Source organism: Harpia harpyja, chromosome 8 (genome assembly GCF_026419915.1).
Source record: "Harpia harpyja isolate bHarHar1 chromosome 8, bHarHar1 primary haplotype, whole genome shotgun sequence".
Classification (NCBI taxonomy): domain Eukaryota; kingdom Metazoa; phylum Chordata; class Aves; order Accipitriformes; family Accipitridae; genus Harpia; species Harpia harpyja.
In genome coordinates this window covers 50,485,075-50,509,034 of record NC_068947.1, presented here as the reverse complement: position 1 = coordinate 50,509,034, position 23,960 = coordinate 50,485,075, and the positions used below count along the sequence as shown (strand labels likewise).

The 23,960-nt window shown below is 47.8% G+C and overlaps 1 protein-coding gene across 4 annotated transcripts in view; it reads right to left on the bottom strand.

Moving 5' to 3' along the window:
* SIDT1 (SID1 transmembrane family member 1) overlaps positions 1-23,960 on the bottom strand; it is a 45,810-nt gene that overhangs the window by 5,222 nt on the left and 16,628 nt on the right. For 2 of the 4 annotated variants that reach the window (XM_052795198.1, XM_052795199.1), the window contains exons 2-21: positions 23,759-23,880; positions 22,619-22,789; positions 22,367-22,412; positions 19,382-19,483; positions 18,137-18,220; positions 17,463-17,556; positions 16,179-16,250; positions 15,694-15,787; positions 14,768-14,811; positions 10,810-10,881; positions 8,995-9,143; positions 8,222-8,295; positions 7,602-7,668; positions 6,867-6,940; positions 6,160-6,283; positions 4,963-5,080; positions 3,854-3,990; positions 2,070-2,178; positions 1,638-1,652; positions 777-853 (exon numbers count right to left, since the gene is read on the bottom strand). In XM_052795198.1, coding sequence (XP_052651158.1) covers positions 777-853; positions 1,638-1,652; positions 2,070-2,178; positions 3,854-3,990; positions 4,963-5,080; positions 6,160-6,283; positions 6,867-6,940; positions 7,602-7,668; positions 8,222-8,295; positions 8,995-9,143; positions 10,810-10,881; positions 14,768-14,811; positions 15,694-15,787; positions 16,179-16,250; positions 17,463-17,556; positions 18,137-18,220; positions 19,382-19,483; positions 22,367-22,412; positions 22,619-22,789; positions 23,759-23,880 — 1,845 coding nt within the window. The remainder of the gene's footprint in view (positions 1-776; positions 854-1,637; positions 1,653-2,069; positions 2,179-3,853; positions 3,991-4,962; positions 5,081-6,159; positions 6,284-6,866; positions 6,941-7,601; positions 7,669-8,221; positions 8,296-8,994; positions 9,144-10,809; positions 10,882-14,767; positions 14,812-15,693; positions 15,788-16,178; positions 16,251-17,462; positions 17,557-18,136; positions 18,221-19,381; positions 19,484-22,366; positions 22,413-22,618; positions 22,790-23,758; positions 23,881-23,960) is intronic. The other 2 variants (XM_052795200.1, XM_052795196.1) reach the window with 1 other exon arrangement.

The following is a 23,960-nucleotide window of genomic DNA, read 5'->3' as shown; positions in this document are numbered from 1 at the left end:
CAGCAGGGGAAGCTTCGGATAGCATCCCGCACATATCCACAGAGCCTTTTTTCACCCATCTCACCATTAGCTAGGGAAGCACTATAACTACAGCAGGCAGAAGGGTTACATCTGTGGGGCATGTGCATTTACGCTTACAGCTGCTTTCATGATGAAGCTATTTCAGGCCAGCCAGGCTTACTTTATGCGTGAGTGCACTGAGTTTGCTTGGAAAACTCAGTCTGACACTTATTCAGAGACGGGAGAGTGGAAAAAAAAAAAAAAAAAGGGATGCTCATGGATAATAACTTCATTTGACTTCAAGCCGTAATTGGCACTCTGTGCCAAGAAAAAAGTACCAGGGGGACACAAGGTAACAGCTACCATTTCTTACTTTTTTGCTCTCTGCCCTGAGGTGCTGTAGAAATAGCAATAGCTGTTGGTTAAGCCACAGAGCCAAAATAGTCACTGCCTTCCCCAGAGAGACTGTGCTGCACAGAGCCTCATACACACTCCTTTGGACGGATGCCCGCAGAGAGCAAGAGCAAAGGCAAATCCTACCATGCTTGTATCACCTTTGCTCTGATGTTTTATTCACTAAGCCTGATATCAGGGGAGGCCTGAAGGTGGGGGTAAACCACTCCACAGAGATCTACACTTACCCAAACATGTTGGGGGAGGGCATAGAAGGGAGGCAGGGAGCATCACTTTTTCAAATAGCCACACCTCTTCCCTCTGCACATTGCCTAGGAAGTGAGCAATTGCTGAGGGAGGTGCTGACATGAGAAGTCACCTACCATGTACATTGGTCGACTGCACTGCTGGATACAGTCCGTGTACAGCACCATTGCTGCCCGTCGAAATATCCCCAAGTCTGTCAAAGAAGAGGATAAAAAGCCAGAACAGCCAGCAGATTAAGCTCCAAAATGCCTACAGGGGAAAGATGTGGACAGCCACCAGCTAACAACAGAGGACCCAGCCTGCGGATGGTCAGGGTGTCAACAGATTCATTTCTTGCTCTTTGGGAGCAGTCTGAGCAGAAGGGCAGCCACCACAGGATGTGGATGGCATTTGGCCAGAACAACAGGTAAAAAAGAAAATAAGAAAAAACCCTCCACGCTAGCGCTACCCAGAAGTCAAATAGGCCCTCTCTGTACACATAAACAGACTGGCTTTGCAACCACATCTCTGGAAGAGATGTGTGTGCAGGAAGGGGGAAAAGCACCTTCCATGAAACAAGCTGCCAGAGCAGAGAAACACCAGAAACAGATCCCACAGCCCTTAGAAGGTCCTAGAGGGGCAGAGCACACTCAAGACAAGACACACCTGCTCTCAAAATCATTGCAGAAGCTTCACTGGAGAGCCTTCAGTGGCAGTGGGCATGGACAGACATGCACACACAAACATGCCCCTCTTCAACCACAAACACAGAGCTTGAAAAGGCTCCTGCGCCAAGGGCAGAGCTCTCCTGTGCTATATCACCCCCTTCCTGTCAAGAAACGGGACTGGCGGTGGTGCTGGCAAACTGACTTCACTTCTCAAGAGCCGACCCCAGGTGGCACGCAAGCCTGCCTCCCCACACACATCCATGCATCCCCACCTGCTATGCCACTGCTCAATCAGTTCAACAGAGAAAAATGAGAGCTGCTGACAGTTACCTGAGTCAGGGCCATCTGAGGCAGACAGAAGCAGAAGAGGAAGGAGAAATATGGTTGTAAGCAGAGAACAAGAGCCAGGTTCCCCACCAGACCCTCTCCCCCCTCACCCCATGACGGGGTTTTACCTAGCTCACCGCTCTGAGCACAGCATTAGGGAGAGCTGTAGCTGAAGGGCAGGCTCCCTCAGAGCCCAGCTCTTCTGCCACCACAGAGCAGACAGGTCCTGCTGATTCCCATAGGTCTGGGAAGCAGCAGCGCAAGGAATTCAGAGGCCAGGAAGAGCATCAGATGGATGAGAGGACAGGATAACCCAGAACACAAACACAGGCCACGGGACTGTGCTCACAGATGCACTGCATCGGTGACTCGCTCAGGCGAGGACAGGAGGCACCTGCACACCCTAGAGCAAGATAGTTCAGTCACAGCACTTACCGATCTTGAAGCGGCCCATGTAGTAGATCTGGGTGCTGAGAGCCAGAGAGGCCAAAACATGGATCATTGAGAAAATGACCCAAAACCACATGTCATTTTTCCCAAACACCTGAAAGCAGACATATTAAAAGCAAACTGAGCTCTGTTATCAGCAGGTTCATCTTTTTCTCTCCTGTGTCACCATGCGGCATTAGACAACCTCACTGAACATGGAAGAGAAACCCCCAAATCTTCTAACCCGAAACCAGATCTATAAATCCAGACAAAGTCCAGAGAAGCAAGAGGAGCTCAGTGCTTCTGGAGAGGAGACCATTCTTTCTGAACACCCCTTCAGACAAGGATGACAGCTTGGAAGGACTGCAGCTGGCCCAGGGAGCAGAAATGCAAGGAAACCCAGGCAGGCAAGCTCTCCCTGCTGAGGTGGGCAGCAGGTCTCTGGCCAGGAGCTGGATTTTTACAAAGGCAGTCAGGGAACCAACCATTACTTTAACGAGTGCATCATAGTAGACAAAAAAGGACAAAGCTGCTCTGCAGGCAATTGCACCTATTTTACACTTTCACTTTATTTAAGGCCTGGAAGTGACCTACAAAGGCAGGTTAACGCTATATTAAAACTTTAATTTTTCAGTTATACATTAAGAAGTCCAGAAACTCTAGTCTGCCATCAGGCTGTAACCACACACTCCCCTCCCCTGGGGCACAGCGCATGCCTGAACATTTCATTTTGTGTGGGGAAAAAAAAAAAAGCAAGCAGAAAAGCCACCTCTGCATGAATGCAGCAAAGGAGACATGCAGTTTATAAGCTCTACTCTACAGCTTCAAAACATCCCACAAGAAAAAAAATACAGCATCCCATAATAAAACTCCAGTGTTTTGAACCTGGGTGTGCAGATCTACCACAGCTATCAAGAGATTCTTGGAAAGTACCAAGTTCACCAGCTGCTACTGCATGTCTTAACCCATAGTCTCCTACACAGAGACATTTGCAGAATCAATTGTTATTCTGCATTATGTCAGGTAGTGAGGGGCTGACAGCCTGCTGGGACCCAGCTGCTAGTTCAGAGGAAGAATTCAATGGACTTTGCCTGGTTACTGCCAAATGAAACCGAGCCCTCTTAAAAAAGAGAAGCAGAGACCTCCAAGGTAAAGCACAGGCTAGGGATTCAGGCAAGCCCAGCTCAACACCTGCAATGCTATGAGCAAATGGGCAAAGCCTGACCTGTCAGTGACTGCTGCACAAGAGCGATCCTCTGCTCCAAATTCCTTCTGCTCCAATGCCCTTCTATAGGCAGGTGCTCCAGAAACTTGCCCAGGAGCCCCTCAGCCATTATTCTAGCCCTCCACCTCTCCAAAGATAGCAAAGCCAATTTGCAGGAGCTGTACCCAGCAACAGAGTTTTCCGAAGGGGAGAAAGAAGCAGAAGCAATTAGGTAGAGGACACCTGCCTTGGAAGATCACCCCTCTCCTCCAAGGTGAGCAACCCTACAAAAAACCAGCTGCATGCTTAGTCACAGACATCTGGATGCATGAATTTCTCCTCTTGAGGGCATGTGGTGGGCAAAGCCCAAAAAGGAGCCCACCTAGAGAAAACTGCTCTTCCCCTCCCTGCAAGGCCAGGGGAAGGGAGGAGGAAAACGCAAGAGTACTATGAATTCAAATGCTAGCAGCTGCTTAACACTCTTATCCTACCCTGCTGCTCTCCCCAGTCATTTGCCCACTTAAGCTATGTTCCCAGCCACACCATCTCCTTCCCAGAGAAGCAGGTATGTAAGAGGGAGCCATACCACTCCAAGGACAGCCAGACAGATCACCACAGCAAACGAGGCATATGCAGAGTAGGCGCTGGCATTGATGTCTGGGTGGCGGGTCTGGTAGAGCTTGAGCATGCACAGTCCTGCGATCATGTACATGAAGGAGGTGTCTATGGAGGGAGCACAACAGAAACAGTGAAAACAGGTACTGTCAGTAGGCTGAGAAAGCTGCTCCGAGTGCATAGGAAGAAGTGCAGCAGCAGGGCCAAACCCAAGGCTGGCAGGCACAAATCCCTGACACTGCACTACACTCTACAGCATTTTGTGCTTTGCCATCTTGCAGCACATCTATCATGCTCTAGGGCAACAAAAACTAAAGGGGCTCAGAAAATAAGTGCCCACAGTGCTGCACAGAAACAGGCAGGGAATCACAGAATGGTTGAGGTTAGAAGGGACCTCTGGAGGTTGTCTGGTCCAACACCCTCTGCTCAAGCAGGGTCAGCTATGAGAGGGTTGTCCAGGACCATGTCCAGTCAGGCTTTGAATACCTCCATAGAAGACTTCACAACCTCTCTGGATAATCTGTTCAGTCTTTGATCACCCTTAGAGAAAAAAAAAAAAAATTCCTGTGTTCAGATGGAGTTTCCTGTGTTTTAGTTTGTGCCCATTGCCTCTTGTTCTGTCACTGGGAACCACTGTAAAGAGCCCGGATCACTCATCTTCATTCCCTCTCATTAGGTATTTACACACATAGACAAGATCCTGCCTGAGTCTTCTCTTCCCTAGGAAGGCAAAGGAGCCCACAGAGGAAAGTTTCCACTGAGACGGCAGACAGAGACTTCCTATGCTTGAGCACTCTGCCACTCGGGCTGTGCACTTACTATCTTCAAACACTGAGCTGCACAAGCAAAGGGAGATCTTGCCAGCAGTGCAATTCCAGAGTCCCAAGGTCTGGAGAGGAGGCTGAAATGCATTAGTCCCCAGCATCCAAAGACCCACTGCCTCTTAACTGAGCCCTGGAACAGGCAGACTCCAGGGAGGTTTGCAAGGGTAGAGGGATGGGAAATGCCAGCAACTCAGTAGGAGATAGAGCATGGCAAATCCTACCTCCAGCTCAAAAGGAAGAAGGAAGCTCAGCTTACCAAACTGGAAATTGGAGTAATTAGGGCAGACGTGATAACAGGCACTGAGCACCCCTTCCATCATCAGAGCAATGCCCATAGCATAAAAGAGACCAAAATGCTTTGGGATCCCATAGTCCTGGAAGAGAGCAGAGCTGTATAGTAAGTACCCTCACTGTCCTGATGACAAGCAAGCTTCCACTCTCCATCACTTCATCCCTCCTAACCCCTACACGTGTCCTTCAGTCACCAGTGCAGCACAGCATACTGTGTGCAACCATAGGCTCTGCATTTAGCCACACTGCATAGCCAGGTGAATCCACAGGTAGCAAACCCAAGCTTATCACACAGAAGCTTCTGGTCTGAAGACCTCAGTGTCATGGTACTGACATCTTGAGATTAAAATCTGTCCTGTACCTTGTGCCATACTACATCCTGCCCAAAACTGAGAGCACTAGGGACCCAGAATAGCAGCCTTGCTCTTGTGGTCAGTAGGGGGTTAAAAGCACTTGAGGAGCAGAGCCCATCAGCCCAGGTGAGAAGGCATCTCCATCACAATCTGGCTGAGGTCTCATCTGAAAACCATAAGCAGCAGACCCTTAAAACTGCTAAGGTCTTTACTTGCTACCAAGCCAGTGAAAACAGAGCTGTTTGTCTCTGGAAAGCACCAGCACCACTGCCCACAGGGCTGCGGATTTCTCCATCATCTCCCAGAAGATACTGAAGAGACTGCAGAAGCTCTGACTACAAGCAGCTCTGCTTCAGAGCTAGAGGCAGCTGAATTCTTCTGGGTTGTTGTAGGCAGCTCTATTCCCTCTTGTTAACAAGAGTGCCAAGAAGGAACTTTTGATTGTTTAAGACAAATCAAACCTCACTGTAAACAAAAGCATCCTGGGACACTCCTACTGCCCCAGTTCCTCCACAGTGAGCGCTGGAGGAAAAGCCACAGCCACAGGAGTCATTCCTCTACTCATCTCCTTGTCTTCACAAGCCCAGGCTGGGTCACCACGGCTTACATACCATAAGCAGCAAAGTACTGGGGTGCACAAGAACATAAGCATCCCACCTAGACCCTTTTTCAGGGGAGGAAAAAAGAGGAAGATTCAATACTCCAGCAAGGAAGGCAAGTGGAAACCCACTGTGTATCACTCTGGTTTTCAAGTTTTCCCTGTCTTTCCTCCCTCCGCCCAGCCCCATGCAACCATACTTCCTACCTACCAGGGTATAGACATCTTTTATCTCCATGGCCCGACGGTGGAGAATGTCCCTGCGCAACACAATGAGGAGGAAAAGAAAGCCCAGCAGCATGTGGCCCACATTGCTGAGGATGTTGTTGAAGGCACTGCAGGGAAAAAGAAGGTTTAAGACAAAGGCAGCACAGCAGCAGGAGGATGAACCCCAGGCCATGATAAGCTGAATCCATTTTGCTCCCCCACCACCATCCTCCACCTCAGCAGCTGCCAAACACCTGCCAGTTTTACACCCTGGATGACAATTTTAGGTTGAATAGTGCACCTGCCCCAGTAGATTTAACACTTCCTGTGTGAGATTCTCAACTTTGGGCTTTCTTTGCACTCCCACATTAGTTCAGAGAAATGCTGCACTGAGAGGACTGAGCTGAACTTCTTTCCAGAGCTGCTGCTCCTTGGATACAAGTGAAAGTGTCCAAAAGAGCATGGGAGCACCTCATTGCTGTGCCATAGGCTTGCTAGGAGAACCCAGGTACCATACGTTCCTGGGTGCATGTGTCTCACTGCAACAGAAAGCCACTGCTGAGCAAAACAGAAAGCTCAGAGTCCTAAACTCTCAGTGATATTATCAACACAGTTACTATGAGCCCAGCAAGGATAAAATCCTGACCTGGGCACAGCACAAACACTCAGGAGGCACGAGACAATAACACAGTGACCACAGGGCTCACTCACCTCAGCACCCCAAGGGGATGGGCACACAGAAAGTTGTAGTAGCAGATGTCCTGATTGCCCGTCACATTCAGTACCTAGACAAGAGGGGAGGTGGGAGACCTGATATTAGCAAATCCTCCCTGTTCTGGAGGTTTGCTTCATGCAAACACTGCATGTACACAAGGTGTACCAGGACACAGCCTTGCTCTAGCACTGGCACAGGGGAGTACTGACATCTGCAGGTGAAGCTTTTAGCAGGGGACAAGATGTTGCCACAGGCCACAAACCTGAGAACAGTCTTCAGAGGAAACGTTGTATGCTCTCAACCCCACTGCTAATAGATCTGCTTGCAGATATCTGAATAACAGCAGGATAGCAAGGGTAGGGAGAAGGGAGGAGAAATCACTCATATCACAGCAAACTCTACTTGATTTCGTTGTCTTTTAGAGATAACAGCAGATTCCTACTCCCTCTAAAATGAAACAGGCCCCAAATGAGACATCAGATGAGCAGGAAACCAGCTGCACTCCCGCTTTGCAAGCAAAAATAGCAGAACTGCAAGCTCAAGGAGCCAAGCCAGCAGCAACACTCAACACAGTGCAGAGACCAGCTAAGGTAAACTGCCCCTCAGACAGAGCAGGATTCCTGGGTGATCCCAGTTTCACTGTGACTGTCATCCTTACACCATGCAACCACAGAGCAAGTTTAAAGGCAAGAGGACCCAAGCACATGGGACAGTCACAGAGCCCAACGCACCGTCTGGTAAGTGATGACGAGCTGGATGACTGGCAGGGCATAAAACACTGCAATGGTGATGATGTTCCTGCAGAGGAGACAGTAGCAGCAGTTACACACACCAAAACAATTGGTGCACACCCAGGACAGAGCCCCGCAGTGCTTGTGGAGGAATGTGTACACCTCAATGCCTAAGGGCCCAGACCCTGCTCTCCCAGCTGGAGCTTTTACTTCTGGTTATGATCTCCTGAAGCAGGAGAGCAAATGTGCTAATGCAAACAGGAGGCAAACGCTATGGGCACAAGAAAAGACAGCATGTGGACCACAAGTTCATGTGTTTGAGTGTCAATTTCTCCCCTTCCCCAGTATGTTCCAGCATGCTGGTTGTTACCACACTTTAAAGCAATTATGCAAACCAGAATCTGTTGCCAGGATCATGTGTGCACTGGCCCACAAATATCCTTATTTGAGGTAAATGGGATCTGCAGTTACTGGTTGGAACAGGCTCAGAATGTGTAACAGGATGGCTCAAAGAACATCCTCAGGTGTGAAGTGTGGTTCAGAAGAAGGGCATGTGGACCGACTCTACAACCAGAGACTGGGCCTAGAGTTTGAGCCTCACCAGTTTGTCTTCTCCTTACCAGAAATAGATTTTGTATTTTTTGCTGACAATCCTTCGGTCCTTCCTGGACAAGTCTGATAGATAAAGGAACACCTAAAACATTAGTGGGTGGGGAAAGAGGGAAGAAAACAGAAAAAAAAACTATTGAAGACTGCAGAATACAGTAGAAGATCTTGACGTATTTGGATTTTTGTTTGTTTGGGTTTTTTTGTTTGGTTGGTTTTGGGGGTTGGTGGTTTGGGGTTTTTTTGTTGTTTTTTTTGTTTGTTTGTTTGTTTTTTACACAGCAAGCTTCTTGTGTCCCTTGATTCTATGGCAAATGAGTTCTGCAAAACCCTCTGACATCCAGGAATGGCTCTGACCACAAGGAGCAGTGTGGGGCAACAAACGGAGGCAGTTTGAGAGCTGCTAGCTTAAAGCCCCTCTGTACATCCACTGTAGTCACACTAGTTGTACCACATAACTACCTACTACTGTACATTAATTTCTCCCTATGCTGTCGCACCTCCTAGGACTTTCTGGGACACTCCAGGCTTCTTCCTCCTTTCTCAATAGTCCCCAATACATTCTGATTTTCCATATTAAATCCCTCATTTCAGCAACACAGTTAGCGCAGCAGGAAAACTTTCTAGACTCTGAAAAAACACTAAGCAGCACATTTGGCTTTATTAGACTAAATCCACCTAAAAGGGAAGCGGAAGCTTAAAAATCCTGGCAAGTCACTACTGCTAGTCCTAGCCCAGATGTGTCCATGGCCCAGCATCATGGCCACAGCTGTAACACCAGCTGTACCTTAGTGCGGATGACGTTCTTATCACTTTCGATTTCTGGCATGGTGTCAAAGTCGCTCTCCTCCTCTACAGAACTGTCTGTGTCAGAACCAGCAGGCGGCCCACGCTCAGGGGAAGACAACTGATGTCCACCACTGGAGCTTGACTCATCTGGAACAGAGCAGGGAGAAGGAAACAGGCAGGGTAAAGGCTAAAGCCCTCCATGCACAGCAAGAAGAAAGCTGCCCCAGATACCAGACACAATCTGCTGGGACAAGTTGATATGGCCATTTCAGGGAACAAGTTTTTCCACGATCACAAGCCTTCCTGAAAGTCTCAAATTATCAGTTAAGAGCACTTTCAAGGACCATCTGCCCACCTCTGCAGCATTTTGGTTTTTCCTCTGCTTTTATTCTATTACTTTTCATCTCTAACATTTTCTATGCTTTACTAGCCTGGGCTCTGAAATCTGGAAGTCTGAGAAGTCAGAAAGCTCTAGTGAAAGCATCAGACTGTTCAGGGATCAGAAATAGGCTGACCTAGTTAATCTCCAGATTTTATATAAGCTTTATATCTAAGCTTTTCTAAAAATATTGTAGAACAAAAGACAAAGAGGAAGAAAGTTGATTTTTCAAGGCAGGAAGAACATCAGCTTTGCTCCCATTTCATCCACAGTATTGGTCACCTGCAGGTCAACACGACCTGCCTGCACTTTCCACCGGCTGGCCAAGCTCCCAGCCAGCACATTGCCCATACTGGCATGAGCAGAACACAAGTTTCTTCCTCATTTCCCAAATGCTTTTAAAGCGTTTCCTTGGGAATTGGGAAAGGGGGGTAGGGTGGTACTGAAACCCTCAACTCTATTCCAGGACTCAAATCCTCCTGAATTTTTCCCAAACCTCACAAAATCTCAGTTCTGTGTTTCTTTGTCAGGCGTTCAGAGATACCACACCTTCACAGTCCAACAACTGGGTGACATCTGGAGTGTCGGGGTTGTCTTTACACCACAGTGAGCAAATGTGTCCTAAGCAGGGACTAAAAATTAGACAAAGTTGCTCTGCTCTCTCATTTGAGCAACTGCCTGACACTGCCCTGCACCCGCACCACCTCACCCTGCAATCTGGGTCCCCAAACTGTCAAATTCAAGGATTATGCCCAGAAGTCCACAGCACTGAGCTATTCAGTACCAATCCCTCGACAGGAGGGAAAACTGTTGTAAGGAGACTGAGAAACTCTGGCAAAGGAAGGCATTTCCCATCACCTCAGATTAGCAGGATCCTTGGGAGTTTGGGTTTTTTCCTCCTCTGCTGCCAGGGCATGGTTCACCTGTTGACAGCATGACATTATTTCTCCCCTAATGAAACCTCTGGACTGCAAGAAGCTCTGATTCTCTCTTGCCTTACAGCACACAACCCTTCAGTCCTCCAGTGAAAGGCATGCTTTAGTGTAAAGGCAGGCTTGATAAGCTAATGACAGACCCCTAGAGGTTTGGTTGGAAGGGACTTTTGTTGGTCCCTAGTCAACCTCCTGCCTGAAGCAGCATTGTCACCAACACTTATCAGGTGACCATGGCTTTGTCTGGCCAAGACAAACATTTCCAATGACAGAGTCTCTCTGGGCACCTCTTCCAGAGATTCGCCATCTTTTTGACGTAGATGTTTTGCCCAAAAGTGCAACCTGAACCTCCCAAGCTGCAATTATTTTTTTCAAGTAGTTGCAAGCCACTCTTAAAGCAACTTGCAGCTTTATTCCCTTCTGGCTTTAAAGGACCTTAAAGTGCCTCTCCTTGCCCCAGGCAGAACCCTCCCTGTGCTCCCAGTTCTGGAAGACACTGTACCAATAGCACCATAGCTGCTTCCCTCAGGGGTGCTGGCTGTGATGGGGTGCGAAGATGCCATAATTCCAGATCCTGCAATAGAAACAGACCCAAAAAGGACAGTTAGTTTCACATCAGTGCTTTGAAACACATCTCTGAGGTGAATACAAACAGCTTGAAGAGCTGGAAGGACTTGGGAAAAGCAGCATTTCTCCAAACAGATGGCAGTCTCCCTCTAGAGCACACCGTGCAAAAGGAAACCCTTGCTTTGCAATGTGAAGCAAACCCATTCCCTTCAGCCTCCCCACACAGGCTGCCAGTTTGACTCACAAAAGCACAAGCCTCCCTCCAGCACCCTGTAGGGATCACATTATGGGACTGCAAGACTTAACAAATTCTAGAGCAAGTCTCACAACATTCAGAGCACCCTTCTGAACTTCTAATTCTTCTCCTTCCCCTCCTCACGCATTGATCTATTCAAATATTGCTACCTCCAATTACCCCTGGAAGAGTCATAGGCAGCCTTTGGCAAGATAGCTGGTACATAGTTTTAACCAAGCAAGGAGAAAGCAAAAAATGCTCCATGCAAAAAGTGGTCACGATCTTGTGCTGATGACAAGAAGAGCAAGCTTTTGAGGGCTAGGAAGTCCCTGCCTCCCACCCACACATCTGAAGCAAGGACAACTGCACCTCCCACTCAGGTTGCACTGGGACTTTCCCCTCCTGCCTCCACATTCCCTCTTTTTGCCTCCTGTGGTGGGGCTCAGTTGCTCAACTGGCAGCAGACAAACATGGCAGGAAACACAGCCAGCTGAATCCCCTTACTGAGGGGTCAAACACCCATCTCCCCAAAAGGGAGGGAAGCAAGAGCAGCAGGAGCAGGACCATGTCTTCCCATGGTGGCAAACAGCGAGACAGGTCCAGCTGCTTATAAAGCTTCACCCTTGCAACAACATTGTGTGGCCAGTCAGCAGCAAAGGGACACAGGACATGGGATAATATTTAAAGCCAAGCAACCTTACTGCAGCCTGGCAATGGCCTGGCTTCCCAAGCTGCACCTCTGGCTTCCCAGTACGTGATCGGTCCCAAACTGACAGGCACAAGCAGACTCCTCTTTCCAGCTGGCAATTCTGGACACTTCTGTAACACCTTGCACAGGTTTTTATACCATTTCCATTAGCCACATACCTAAAGAGCCTCCAAACTTTTCCCTGCCTGAGCCCAATTTCTAGGCAGGGGAGCACCCATACTGCAATGACATTTGATGTTTCAAGTACAAATTACTGCTTTCCTTTGACACGTTCACTGTGCTTGCTGGGCTGTGGACTAAGACTTGGTCTCCATTTCAGCTTCTCTACCCTTCTGCCCCATCCCTCTAACAGGGCAACAAACAGCTCAAAGGAGCATCAGAAGTGGACAACATGGCATGGACTGAGCACCAGAGGGAAGGCTCTGGCACACCACAGTCCCCCCACATGGCACCCCTTGAGCCCCGAGCTGTTATTAGCAGGATGTTGTTGTAGGTTTCTGCAGGAGCAAGATCCACCCTCTATCATCACCCGCTGTGCAACCCTCCCTCTCTCATGGCATTTTATTGTTGCTTTAAAGTCATTTGGAAATTCAGATCACTGGGAAGAGAGTGAAAGCAGCACTGCCCCATGTTCATGGCACCAAGGCACACACAGAATTCCTACTACCATCAGTCCTGTCCCACAGGGATGCTCCCTCCTTATTTTAGACCAGGCTTTATGCTCTCAAGTGACCTGTCAACCTTGTCTCCCAAGTAACCAAGGAAAGATTTAAATCTGGACAAAGCAGGGACGCCAGGGAGAAGAGGCACTCTGTCCTGTCTCTAACAGCTGCTTTGGACCCAGCCTACCCACTAATTTCAGTCGCACTTCCCAGTGTGCGAGTGAGTCAGCAAAGTAAATGTACCACACTAGGTGTGGTTCCTCCAGCTATCACCTCCACCAAATAGTGATCATGTGGAACGGGAGGTGTGCCACAGGATTAAAAAAAAAAGTTAACCACAGAAACCAGGCATAAGATGGATGACAGGAGCTTGGTGGGGAAGGGGAAAGAAAAGGGAAATGATGAAGAAGGCAAGACCCAGAGGTACTTTGGAGGAAGAGAAATTCCAGTAGGTAGGAAGAAGGGAAAAAAATTGAGAGAAAGCCAGCATGCCCTGGGTGATCTGGAGGACAGGGAAGATGCTAGTTTCCATTTTACAGGATCAGTCAGACACACACCCTGAAGAGACATAATAAAGAAACAACATGTGGGTAAGACATGGTTCTTCCCCAGAGGAAAGGATGTGGCTATGACATGCAGTGCCAGGCGTGTGGAGGTGGCATAGAGTGCAAGGGAGAGGACAGGTCACAGAAGGAGAAGGTACCTCTGGGAGGAAACCTGTAAACTGTGAAGGAACTCTGTTCCTCTGTCCTTTCACAGGGATGCTGTTCAGCAATCCCCCCTGACCAGGAACCCAGTTCTCTGCCCTCCAGGTCCATGTTAAGCACAGCATCTATGCCCTGCAGCCCCTTTGGGAACTTCCCAAGCACTAGAATTTAACTTCCACCTCTTGCCAGGGCAGCTTGGAAAGCAGCTTCTAAGCTGCCTTCAGCACATGAACCCTCAGCTACAGCACCAGCAGCACTCCCTGGAGCTTCTGGTCTCACCCAGCTGAGACTGTGGCTCCACGCCTTAAACAGTGATCCCTTGTCACCACCCTGGAGCTCTTCCAGGGCCTTGGCCAGGTTCCTTCAGCTTCCCCAAAGTCCCCATTGGGAGTTTGACCCTTCCCATTTCTCCAGTGCGCTAAGACCTGCTATTGTCTCACAGCAGGATCCATCCCAAATGACTTAAAATTAGAATATTTTTAAGCACATTTTTACAGTCCCCTGCTTATTTGGTTGTGAAGAAAACCTTTCACATACATTCCACATACAGAGATGCAGATGAGGATTTCAGTAGCTGAAGAAGCCACTCCTGAGAATCCAAATGCCCCCAAGTCCTTAGCAAAAATATTAACCCAAGTAATGCCAGGTCAGAGTGAAGTTCCACTGCTGATCCTGTAAGCACAGCTCAGTTATACTTGTATGTTTATCTGGTGGTATGTAGCAGACCAGAGGGACTGAAGAAGCTAAGGATTAAAAAAGGGAACACACCAAGAACCTTTCAGTGCTGCCAAAACATAACGTCCTCCCTTTCCCCAGGAGAGAGGTACAAATGACGATGCCTTTATCCTCAGACCAATGCTTTGAACTACTTTGCAGGCACTAAATATTTAAACAAATGAAATGGCCAGCTTCCCACACTTCTCCAGAAAGCAGAAAATCCCAGTGCCCTGCCCCCTGCCCCCCCCATCCACACAGCAAAAATTTCCATCTTTTACTGGTAGCATCTTACATGCACCTATGTTTTTACAACACAGAAATCTGCAGTATGTTGAAATGTGGGTGCAGCATAAAGTAAACTGAATCCAATACCAAAGTAAATAACACAAACACCACTACCTAACTGTATTAGTCATTCATTCATTTGGTTGTCTGCAACTCCCAGTTAAAAACAAATTAAAATTTAAATTAAATTAAAAAATTAGAGACCCCATGCTTAAACCAGTCAGAGGAAATCTTAAAGCATAGGAGCTGATAAACTCAAAGTGCCTTGCTTAAAAATGAACAGATGACATCAGGAACATTAGCCTGTAGCCAGGTCTAGGCAAGGCTTGCTCTTCCTCCACCCCTCTAAAAGCCAGCACCTCAGGGTAGGTTCAGGGGAGCCTGCTTCAAACACCCTCTCTTGTGAGGGCAGAGAGGAAGCTCTAACATCTTTCACCAGCACCAGAGACTATGTGGTACATGTACAGGGACAAAGGCTTGAAAGGACAGAAGGTACTTGACTGACAGCCTGTCCCTTGCCTGGCCTGGGACCTGTGCTGTTCACTTAAAGCTGTCACACAACAGAAAAGAGACCTTACCATCCTCAGGACTCAATCTCCCAGCTGAAGCCTTCCTCCGAACCCTGAAAAAGAACAGGCAGCACTCATGAGACAGACACAAACCCCAGCACCTGCCAGCCATGGCAGGATTATCTAGGACACCAATAGGTAAATATGGTGCAAGCTCTAAAAAACAAACAAAAAATTCCCAACAAAAATAAACCACAAAAGAAAAACAAAAACAACAACAAAAAAAGAAAAATAGTGTTTGGACTAGACATGGCTCAGCCATGACTGCTTGCTGTATACCTTTCTGATTTCCAAAGCAACAGAGGGGTTTTTTTAACCCCTCAACTATCCACCAGAGGCAGGACAACCAGTTACACGATCCTGGGGCAGCTAGGAAGTTTTCCCTTTTTTTTTTTTTGTGCCATAGAACAACCTGTTATGGTAGCTATGCTCAAGTTCACCTTGGATGCAGATATCCTCCTCAGCACAAGCCCAGGCACCAAGTTCTGGGGCAGAAGAGACAGGTCAGGAGGGAAACCAGCACACTTGAGGCTCCAAGGCCCTATCTGGGTCGCTGCCACTTACTGCAGTACTCGGTCCAGCACTCTGAGAAGCATCTTGGTTCCCCAGTACTCTGGCACCCCATATCCCAGACTGGTCCCATCACAATTCCCACCTACCACTCAGTGTCCTCATATAAGGAAACCCAGGGGTGGGGCACTACAAAAGCTAGAGGGCAGAGCCTTAGGTTTTCATCATTGCCATGATCTGCACAGCAGAGGAAGAAAAGTTTTCTGGCTGGTCATCAGTAGGAGCCCACTGAGTAGTCATAGACTTCTTCAGCTGCTCTGTTCAGATGCTTGCTGCCCCACTCGCCCCAAATGTACTCCAGGGTGAGGAATCTCTGAGGACAATGAGAAACAGAAAGGTTGTTCTTGTAAACCCCCTTGACTCACCTGATATAGTGCACAAAGGCAACAACCACCGAGCCCAGGTAAAAGGAGAGGAAACTCAGGAAGCTGAAGAACATGGCCTGGACATAAACAGACTCTGAGGAAAGAGAAGGCATCAGTCAGGGCAGGAACAGCCCCTCTCACAGCCAGCACTCCTGTCCTGCTCTTCCTGACACCACCTGGTGACAACACCCAGCCCCAAACAACCCTTCAAAACCCATCTCCTTTCTCTATGCCAGCCAAAATCAGGACAAAGAGGAATCGCCAGAACCCGTTGCAAGGTCTCCCCCCAATTTCTTCACCCCCAGTGCTAGCTGGTGTGCCCATGGGAATCTCCTGGAAGGTACCCAGGCTCCAATTGGTTTTGACTCCTTTGCTGGTGCTTTCTGCACCATTCCATCAGAGGGCTGCCAGCCCAGCCATACCCTTCTAGGCAGAAGTGCCAAGTCCCCCTGTAAAGTTGCATTGCTCTGCCCAGAGACACTGACTTTTTATAGAGGGCACAATCGTCACTTGAAGGTTCTTTGTCCGCTGCAGGTTCCAGGTACGGTTGACATTCCCTGTGAGATGCAAGGTGTACAGCAAATATAAAAACAATCAAACATTTATGATCTCTGGCCCTGATGTTAGTTCTCTGCACTTGCAAAAACACCAGGGTCTGGCTTTTCACTATAATCTGTGTGTGGTTTTGCTATAAACCTCTCTCAGACTTGTCAATATACAGCCTTTTCCATACACTTCCCCCCTCCTCCCTATCCACAACCTGTTTTTCAGACTAGAAATCCCTGCTTGAGCCTTCCATACATTGCTCAAGTCTGGATGCCTGAATCCCAAGGGCATCTCTAGTCCCCAAAGCGCAGTTTCTCTCACTACAGATACTGGGACACCATTTTTGCCTTTGGCCAAAGCTCTTCTGGCAAAACACTTCTGTGCAGGATGCTATGCTAGTGACTTGCTATGTTTCAGCAGGGCTTAGCACACCCTGTCAGTACAGCTCTGCTGACAGCTTTAGGATAAGAGAAAGACACCCAGAAGGCAACAATTCTTTTTTTAGGGGAGAAATGGGGGGGGGGGGGGGGCAGGGGGAGTGCAGGGCTGTTGGGGGAGCCCAGTATATCTGTTGGTTGCAGTCTTGCTTCTCCTATAGGGAGGAAGCCATCTGGCTTTGAGAATAGGAATGTCCCCACTCCGGTTACAGCCACTACATGACTGGTGGAGGCTTTGCTTTTACCACTGCCCAGGAAGTGGACACAGTGTTTTCTGCCCAGGAAAGGCACTAGAACAAGTCTCTTGTAAAATTATTCTCCCAAAATTACTAATTTTTCTGGTTACCCCAAGTCCAGGACTGTCATAGAACCGAAGATAGCAGTGGGAGAAGATGCTCTCTGCAGGAACTGCCATCTGGGCCTCCATGCAGGCAGGAGAATAATACAGCAGGGGCAGGGTACGGGAACAAAAAAACAACACACCAACCAAAAAGCTGTAAGCAGCATTGCCGGGTGTATCCAGTATCTCCCAAGACACCAGCAACTCCTCTGAAAAGCACATAAACCCAGCAAGCCAGGCGCTGTACTAGCCAGCCACCTCCTGAATTGATCAAGACTTTTAATCTACCTGACAATATCAAATTTATACTTCACTTTTCCTCACAGCTACCTGGTAAGACAGAGCTATATGACCATCCCGTGTCATCCCACGGGAAGGTCCCAAAGGACTCCTGCTGCTCTGTCACCCAGATGCACCAATCAAATCGACCTCCCAGCAAAACTTACCATGAATGGAAGAAGGCACAGAACCCCCACAGGCATAATCCTCTGGCTTGATGACAAACACAACGAAGAACTGCTCACCTGGGAAGTCCTTTCTCTGCATGGGAGGGTGGAAGACGACAGAATCCATGAGATGTGAAGGAGCCTCTCCCTCCAAAGCAAAACAGAAGTGGTGCTCCAAAAGGCCACAGATCAGGTTTTAGTTGCTACACAGGCACCAGCCTGTTCTGGACAGAGCTTGACTTCTGGGGATGCTCCCTTTATCCTTGCTGACAATAAGCTGACTGAGTTCACCAGTATGAAGTACAGCAGTGCCCCAGTACAAGCAAACTAATACTAATGCATGTATTTATTTACTTTAATTAGTGCAAACCACCTACCTAAGCTTTGCTTATTAAAAAGGCCCTACCACCACCACTCAGTGGTAGAAGAGCCAGGGTTCAAACAGAAGACACGTGGCTGCAGCCACTCTGATCTAGAGCCTCAGCACACGTAACACGCCTATCTAAGCAAACATAAGCAAGGTTTTGTAGTAAAAGGTAACATTGCTTCTTCCACTTATATGAGCCAATCTAATAAAAGCAAAGGCTCACAGCAGAATCAACAAAAGAAAACTAGGAATGCATAGGACAAACCACTGAAAAAAACCAACACTGGAACAAAAATCAGAATCTCACCTGCACAGTTATGGCTGCCTGCTTAGTCATAGACTGGTAAACACCGTTGAACTCCACATTATGGTCCAGGTCATACACTGGGCACTAAAACAGACACAACTAAGGGTTAAACCAGAGACAATATCCGAACGCAGGGAGCCAGCAGGAGAACAGACAGTGTAGAACAGCAGAAAAAGGCCCCCACTGGGGTGACAAAGGGAACAAAACAACCAGAATCCATTCAGAAGTTAGAAAAGCTGCTCTGAAGACACCAGCTGTGGCCTGCACTCACCGATCTCTGCATTCTAAGAGGGCTGCAGTTCAATCCCAGAAGAGGATTCAGCCAGACTGATCACTCCACCATTCCCACAGGGCAGTGCATACACTCAGCTGTACACTGGTTGTGTCACACACTTTGCAGTCTGTACTATATGCCAAGTGCTTGCCCTCATTTTACTCTTTCCCACTACTCTTAATACCCAGTAGGTTGAAAATCACCTGTCACAGTCTCCCCTCCTGCCCTTCCACCATTCAAACACAGAGATGTGGGCAGGAATTGGTGTTACCCATTTCTTTCCTCACCCCAGGTATTAAAGGCAACTACCAGGACTTCAGAACCAGCAGCCAAGGTATCTTGCACCTCTATCACCATCTTGCTGCTCCCACACTGCAGGTCCCTGCATCATTCAGGGACGTGGGGAAGGAGGATAAATATGGGGCTATTTCCCAGCTGCAAGCAACAGCCAACCTCCATGGCAGGGAACAGCTGTTCTCCTGTTCCCAGGAAAAGGGAACAGTAATTGCATACAGAGGAAATTGAATTGGAAAGGAGGAGACACCTCATGTCTGGAAATCAGAAGCTCCCCACGCTGCCTTGAGCCAGGGGAGACTCAAGGGAACAGCACTGCCACCAGCATCCCATTCAACACCACTCCATGGAGAGATAGACCCATGTCACAAGGCAGCAGGATATTAAACCTCACAAGGGGAACATAACAAATGCCCTATGGACAGGCTGGAGAGGAACAGCTTGTTCACCTATTTGCAGCAAAAATCTCTGTATAAGCTGCTTGAACTCAGCATCTCTGTCTTTGCCTCCTTCCCACAGGATTTTCATTCCTTTCAGGGGCTCCCTTTACCACCACCACCACCACATGAGGGTGAAGGCCTTCCTAGGGCTCTTCTCTCTATTGGGGCACAGACCCCCTTACAGCAGGACACAGAGCTCCAGCAGGCAGCTCCTTACCCTTCTCTGCTCAGACTTACCACAATATCCTGGACGGAGACAACCGAGCATGGGTAGACTGCATCAGACACCACTTTAATAATGACTGAATCGACATCCTGAGGAAATTTGTACAGAAAATACTGAGGAGAAAGCAGAGTGCTGAGAGTTACGGTCCAAAAATCACCACTGCCAGTAGCTTCAGAGCCTCCCTAAGGTACCTCCACAGCCCAAGCTGGGCTTTGGAGTTGGATGTGGAAAGCTTTCACAAAAATTAAGATTTCAAACATTAGAACCTTACCTAGAGAAGAGCAGATTAAATACGTACAAGACAACTCTCCCCCTTGCACAGCATGCTGTTAGACACAGCCATCATCAACATGCAAGATATGGCATAGCTTCTGCTCCCCTTAAGCTCTTTTCCACCTGATCAAGCTAAAGTGACTTCATTTTATACCCTACTCCATTTTATGTTGCTATGAGCAATTTCCAGATGTTTCCATACTGCTGGCTGTACTTTATATATGGAACTTATCATGGAGTTTATCTCGGATGGGTTGCCTCAAAGACAGACTGTGAAAAGTATTAGGTCAAATGGTTGTAACTCTGTCAAGAGTTTCATAAATAAATGCCTGATATTAGTTGTAGGATTTAGGGGGTTTGGGTTTTTTTGGTTTTGAGGGCAAAGGGTAAACGGTTTTTCTATTCTCACTTCAGCTTTGAAAATAATTCAGCTATAGCTCCAAAAAGATTTGGGAGAGACTAACATCTGCCGATATTCCTACTTTTCCTCTGGGGGCAAGGAATGGCATTTGTTATGCTTCCATACTTTGAGCAGGACCACAAGACAGTCTGTGGGGTCAGGAAATGCCCTGCCCTGTCCCAGCAAGGGCCTTTTCAGATTTGGGCAAAAGATGTCCCAGGCAACATCATTATTTGCATATTTTTCCAGTAAAAGTTTGATGTACTACACCAGTCAGCTGCTGGAGAAGCAGGGTTTCTGTGCCCACCCCAGCAGGCAGGCTTGTTGCAAGGGTTCCCATTGTCCTGCTTGGATCCCAGACCCTGAGAGCTCAGGCTCACAGTCACAGCTACCGCAAGGGGCTGGTGGGCACCTCACCCCACCTCAGAGTGGACACAAGGCTGAGGACTGCCACCAGCCACCTTCCTCCCTTCCTTATGGTCACCTGGCAGCCACTGCTGCCACCTCAGAAGCTACCACATCTCCTGCTCCAAAACCATAACCTGAGACATTCCCAACTGGCGAGCTCCCTTTACATCACATAAACCTTAGTGCTGAGCAAGGGCCAGCCGTTTCCTATTTCCCTTCCCCCATCCCCTTCTCAGGAAGTAGGGCCCCCAACTGGAAGGGCAGCAATAAGCAATAAATCACCCAGGCTTTTTCCAAGTTTCCCCATTTCTACTAAAGCATTTACTCCCATCACCCCTCTCCAAGCAGGGTCCCTTCACTGCTGAGGGAGCGCTGGCTCCAACCACAAGTCCTTAGAAACTGAAAACTCACCAAGCCGGTTTCTTCAGCGGACTGCGTTTTATCTCCACCAAGCAAGGAACTGGCGGTCTGAGCTCCTTGGTTTCCCAGGTGCACTACCCTTGGAAAGCTTTAGGTCCTTGAGGAAGTCACCCATGAGGACCCTTGTATAATTTTCTTTAAGCCACACTTATACCAGAGCATGGAATTAACATAAGGGGCATTGAGACCTACAGTTCTCTGCTGCACAGACTGCGAATGGTAGAAACATATCCAGACAACACTCCTGACCTATACAAGCATATCTAATTTCCCCTTCTGCCCTCAGGCATGAGCTAGGTTCCAGACAACTCCTTCAGTTGCTATGCTTGTCTTTTTCCAGTCTTAGGGCTATTCCAACACCCATTTAGATTTTGAATTGCCTTTTTTGCCTTTTTTTTCTCCCCATCCCCTGACTACTTAATACTTTGATTTACAAAAACCTCAGCATTATAGCAATTAAAAAGCACTCATCTTCTACTCTCTACTTCTGGTCTATAATTAAAAGTCACCAACCTCACGTTATTAATTGTGAAAAAGAACATACCAAAGTTACAAAGTTAATTCCAGGCCAGATCCTAAACACCCTACCTTCAAATTACAACATCCTAAGTAATGAGGGTTTATAAAGAGCCACCACCATTCCCTATGCTTCTATAGTATAAAATACTGCATGTATCTGCAAACCAGCTTAAGGCATTTGACAGCAAAACAGATTAGCTGGGATGCCTGGTAACAGGAAACCTAAAATTAAGTGGTGTTACTAACCGTGATAGCAACAACAAAAATGGAGTACCAGACAGCCTGGGTAAATTACATACTTCCCCAGCTCTATGAGCTCCTGTATCACTATAGTTACTGCCAACAGCATTTTCATTCAAGAAAGGACTTGTAGTGTCTGCAGGGCTCTAAACAAGGCCGCTCAGTTGGATGTGTTGTACATGTGTGCTCTCTTCTGAACTAATAACCAGACTTATCAGGCATTTCATTTATCACCTCGCAACTTGACTTGCTGCCCTGAGCAAGGAATAGTAATCTGTGTTCTGCTGTACCTTTACAGCTTATTTATTTATGTATTTATTTTTCTCCAGTAGAGACTGCATCTTGGCAAGTCACACTCAGGCAACTGAACCAGCGCTGGCTGGAACAAGACACTGGTGCACACCATCTCACTTCCCATAAAGTGTAGCAGTCCAATGGCCTCTGGACTTCAGTACATTTCTGGAATTTCCTGAACTGCAGATACCATTCATTTGCTCTGGTCATGGGTTTTGGTTCTATTAATTGCTTTGCAAGAGGACCCAGATGTACCCCTAGAGGGGGTACTGCTACCTCTCCATCATATCCACAGAAAATTCAACAGTAAGGAAGTTTCCCTGCATCCTAAGAGGGAAACGACCTAGTCATATAAGGCTTTTGCTATCTCTAACAAAGGATCACATCAACTATTTGGATGTGGTAAGACATACAAGCAATGCCACACAGGACCCCTCCTTACCTGGGGCTGGGAAGGGCTGGCAGTGAAGTTAAAGGCTTTGTCGGTCCTAGAAAAGAAATGCCAGCATGTTAAAATCTAAAACTTTCAGAGCTGGAATACATACAAAGTACCTTCAGATTAAGCAGAAGAAAAAATAATCTTTTTTTTTTTTTCTGGGAAGGAAAAAAGAAGGGAAAAGGAGGCAGATGGACCAAATCCCTGTATAACAGATACATGAAGAAATTACATTTGTATTCTCACATCCCAGCTTACTCAAGTTGGAAGTTCTCGAGCCTGGTGACTAGCAGCTCATATGCAATATTAAATGGTGCCATGGAAGCAACGTCCACAAATATAATCTGGTCAGAAGGTCCCGTCTCGGGTGTTGGCTCAGAAGGACAGAGGGTCCGACTCACTTCTTGGTAATTGTAGGTCCTCTGATAGCTACAATGGCCAGGGGAAGGAGGGAAGGGAAAGTTCAATGGAAAAGAGAGATAGCAGTTAAAAAGTTGTTTGGCAGTTCCAAGAATGACATAATATTTCCCCTGTCTGCATAACTGAAATACTAATCTGAAAGGCCAAGACCATTCAGCCTTTTATTCAGAGCTCAAACTCCACCTCTGTTGCCTCTTGCGGCCTGCACAAGGGACTGGCCATCCCCAACATTTCACTTCCCTCGAGGCTGCCTGTGCCATCTGCAGATCTAGCACATCTGCCATTTGCTGAAGGCAGAGAGAGCAATGACAGCCCAGAACAGCCGCTGCTGTAACCATCCCCTGCATCAGGCAAGACACTGCAGGGTATCTGCTGCCTGGCACGAAGATTTCAGTCACAGGATGAAGCTTCACATCTCAGATGGTCTAAGGTGCCTGCAAAGTCTCGGTACTTGCAGCCTAACTAGCTCCGAGGTTGCTGAAGATACATAGCAGCATCACTTTCACAAAGAAAACACCCCCTAAACAACCACCACCCCCCAGAAGAGACTCAATGTAGGTGTACCTGGGGTGAGAAAGAGAAGAGAGCCCTTATTTTGCAAATGCACTGTAACACAGCAGTTAAAGTGCTCTTTCGAGTGCTTGTTCAAACCCTGCTCCAAACTAGAGCCCAAGAACTACTTGCACACACCATTACTGTGGTTATGGCCACTGACTAGAGACACAGGCAGATCCCCAGCAGAGAAGCCTCCTGGCACTCCGTGTACATATTTGAGAAACTAAGAGACAAGAGCAGGCTACAAGTAAGAGGTTACCTACCAAATCCTGGTCTTCCTACATTCAGCTGACAGTGAGCCAGCATGATTTGCAACCAAGCCCTGCAGTCTACACAAGTAGCAAGATCTAGCACTTGAGGAAGGCCAATAATGGATATAGCTGGCAAACAAGTGTGTTACAAGGAAGAGACTCCAGTACTTACAGGCCTCGAAAAATTAGTGGGACCTGCCACGACAGCACTCCCTTCTGTTGGCGAACTACAAACAGGACAGGATATTGGAGGTTCTCAGAGCTGCTGTTCACATACACCCGCACTGCATCTACCTGTGAGAAGAGAAAGGAGAGTACAGATGTCGTTAGCCGAAGGCAAAGAACAAAACAGCTCCAAATCTAGGTGGGAGAAG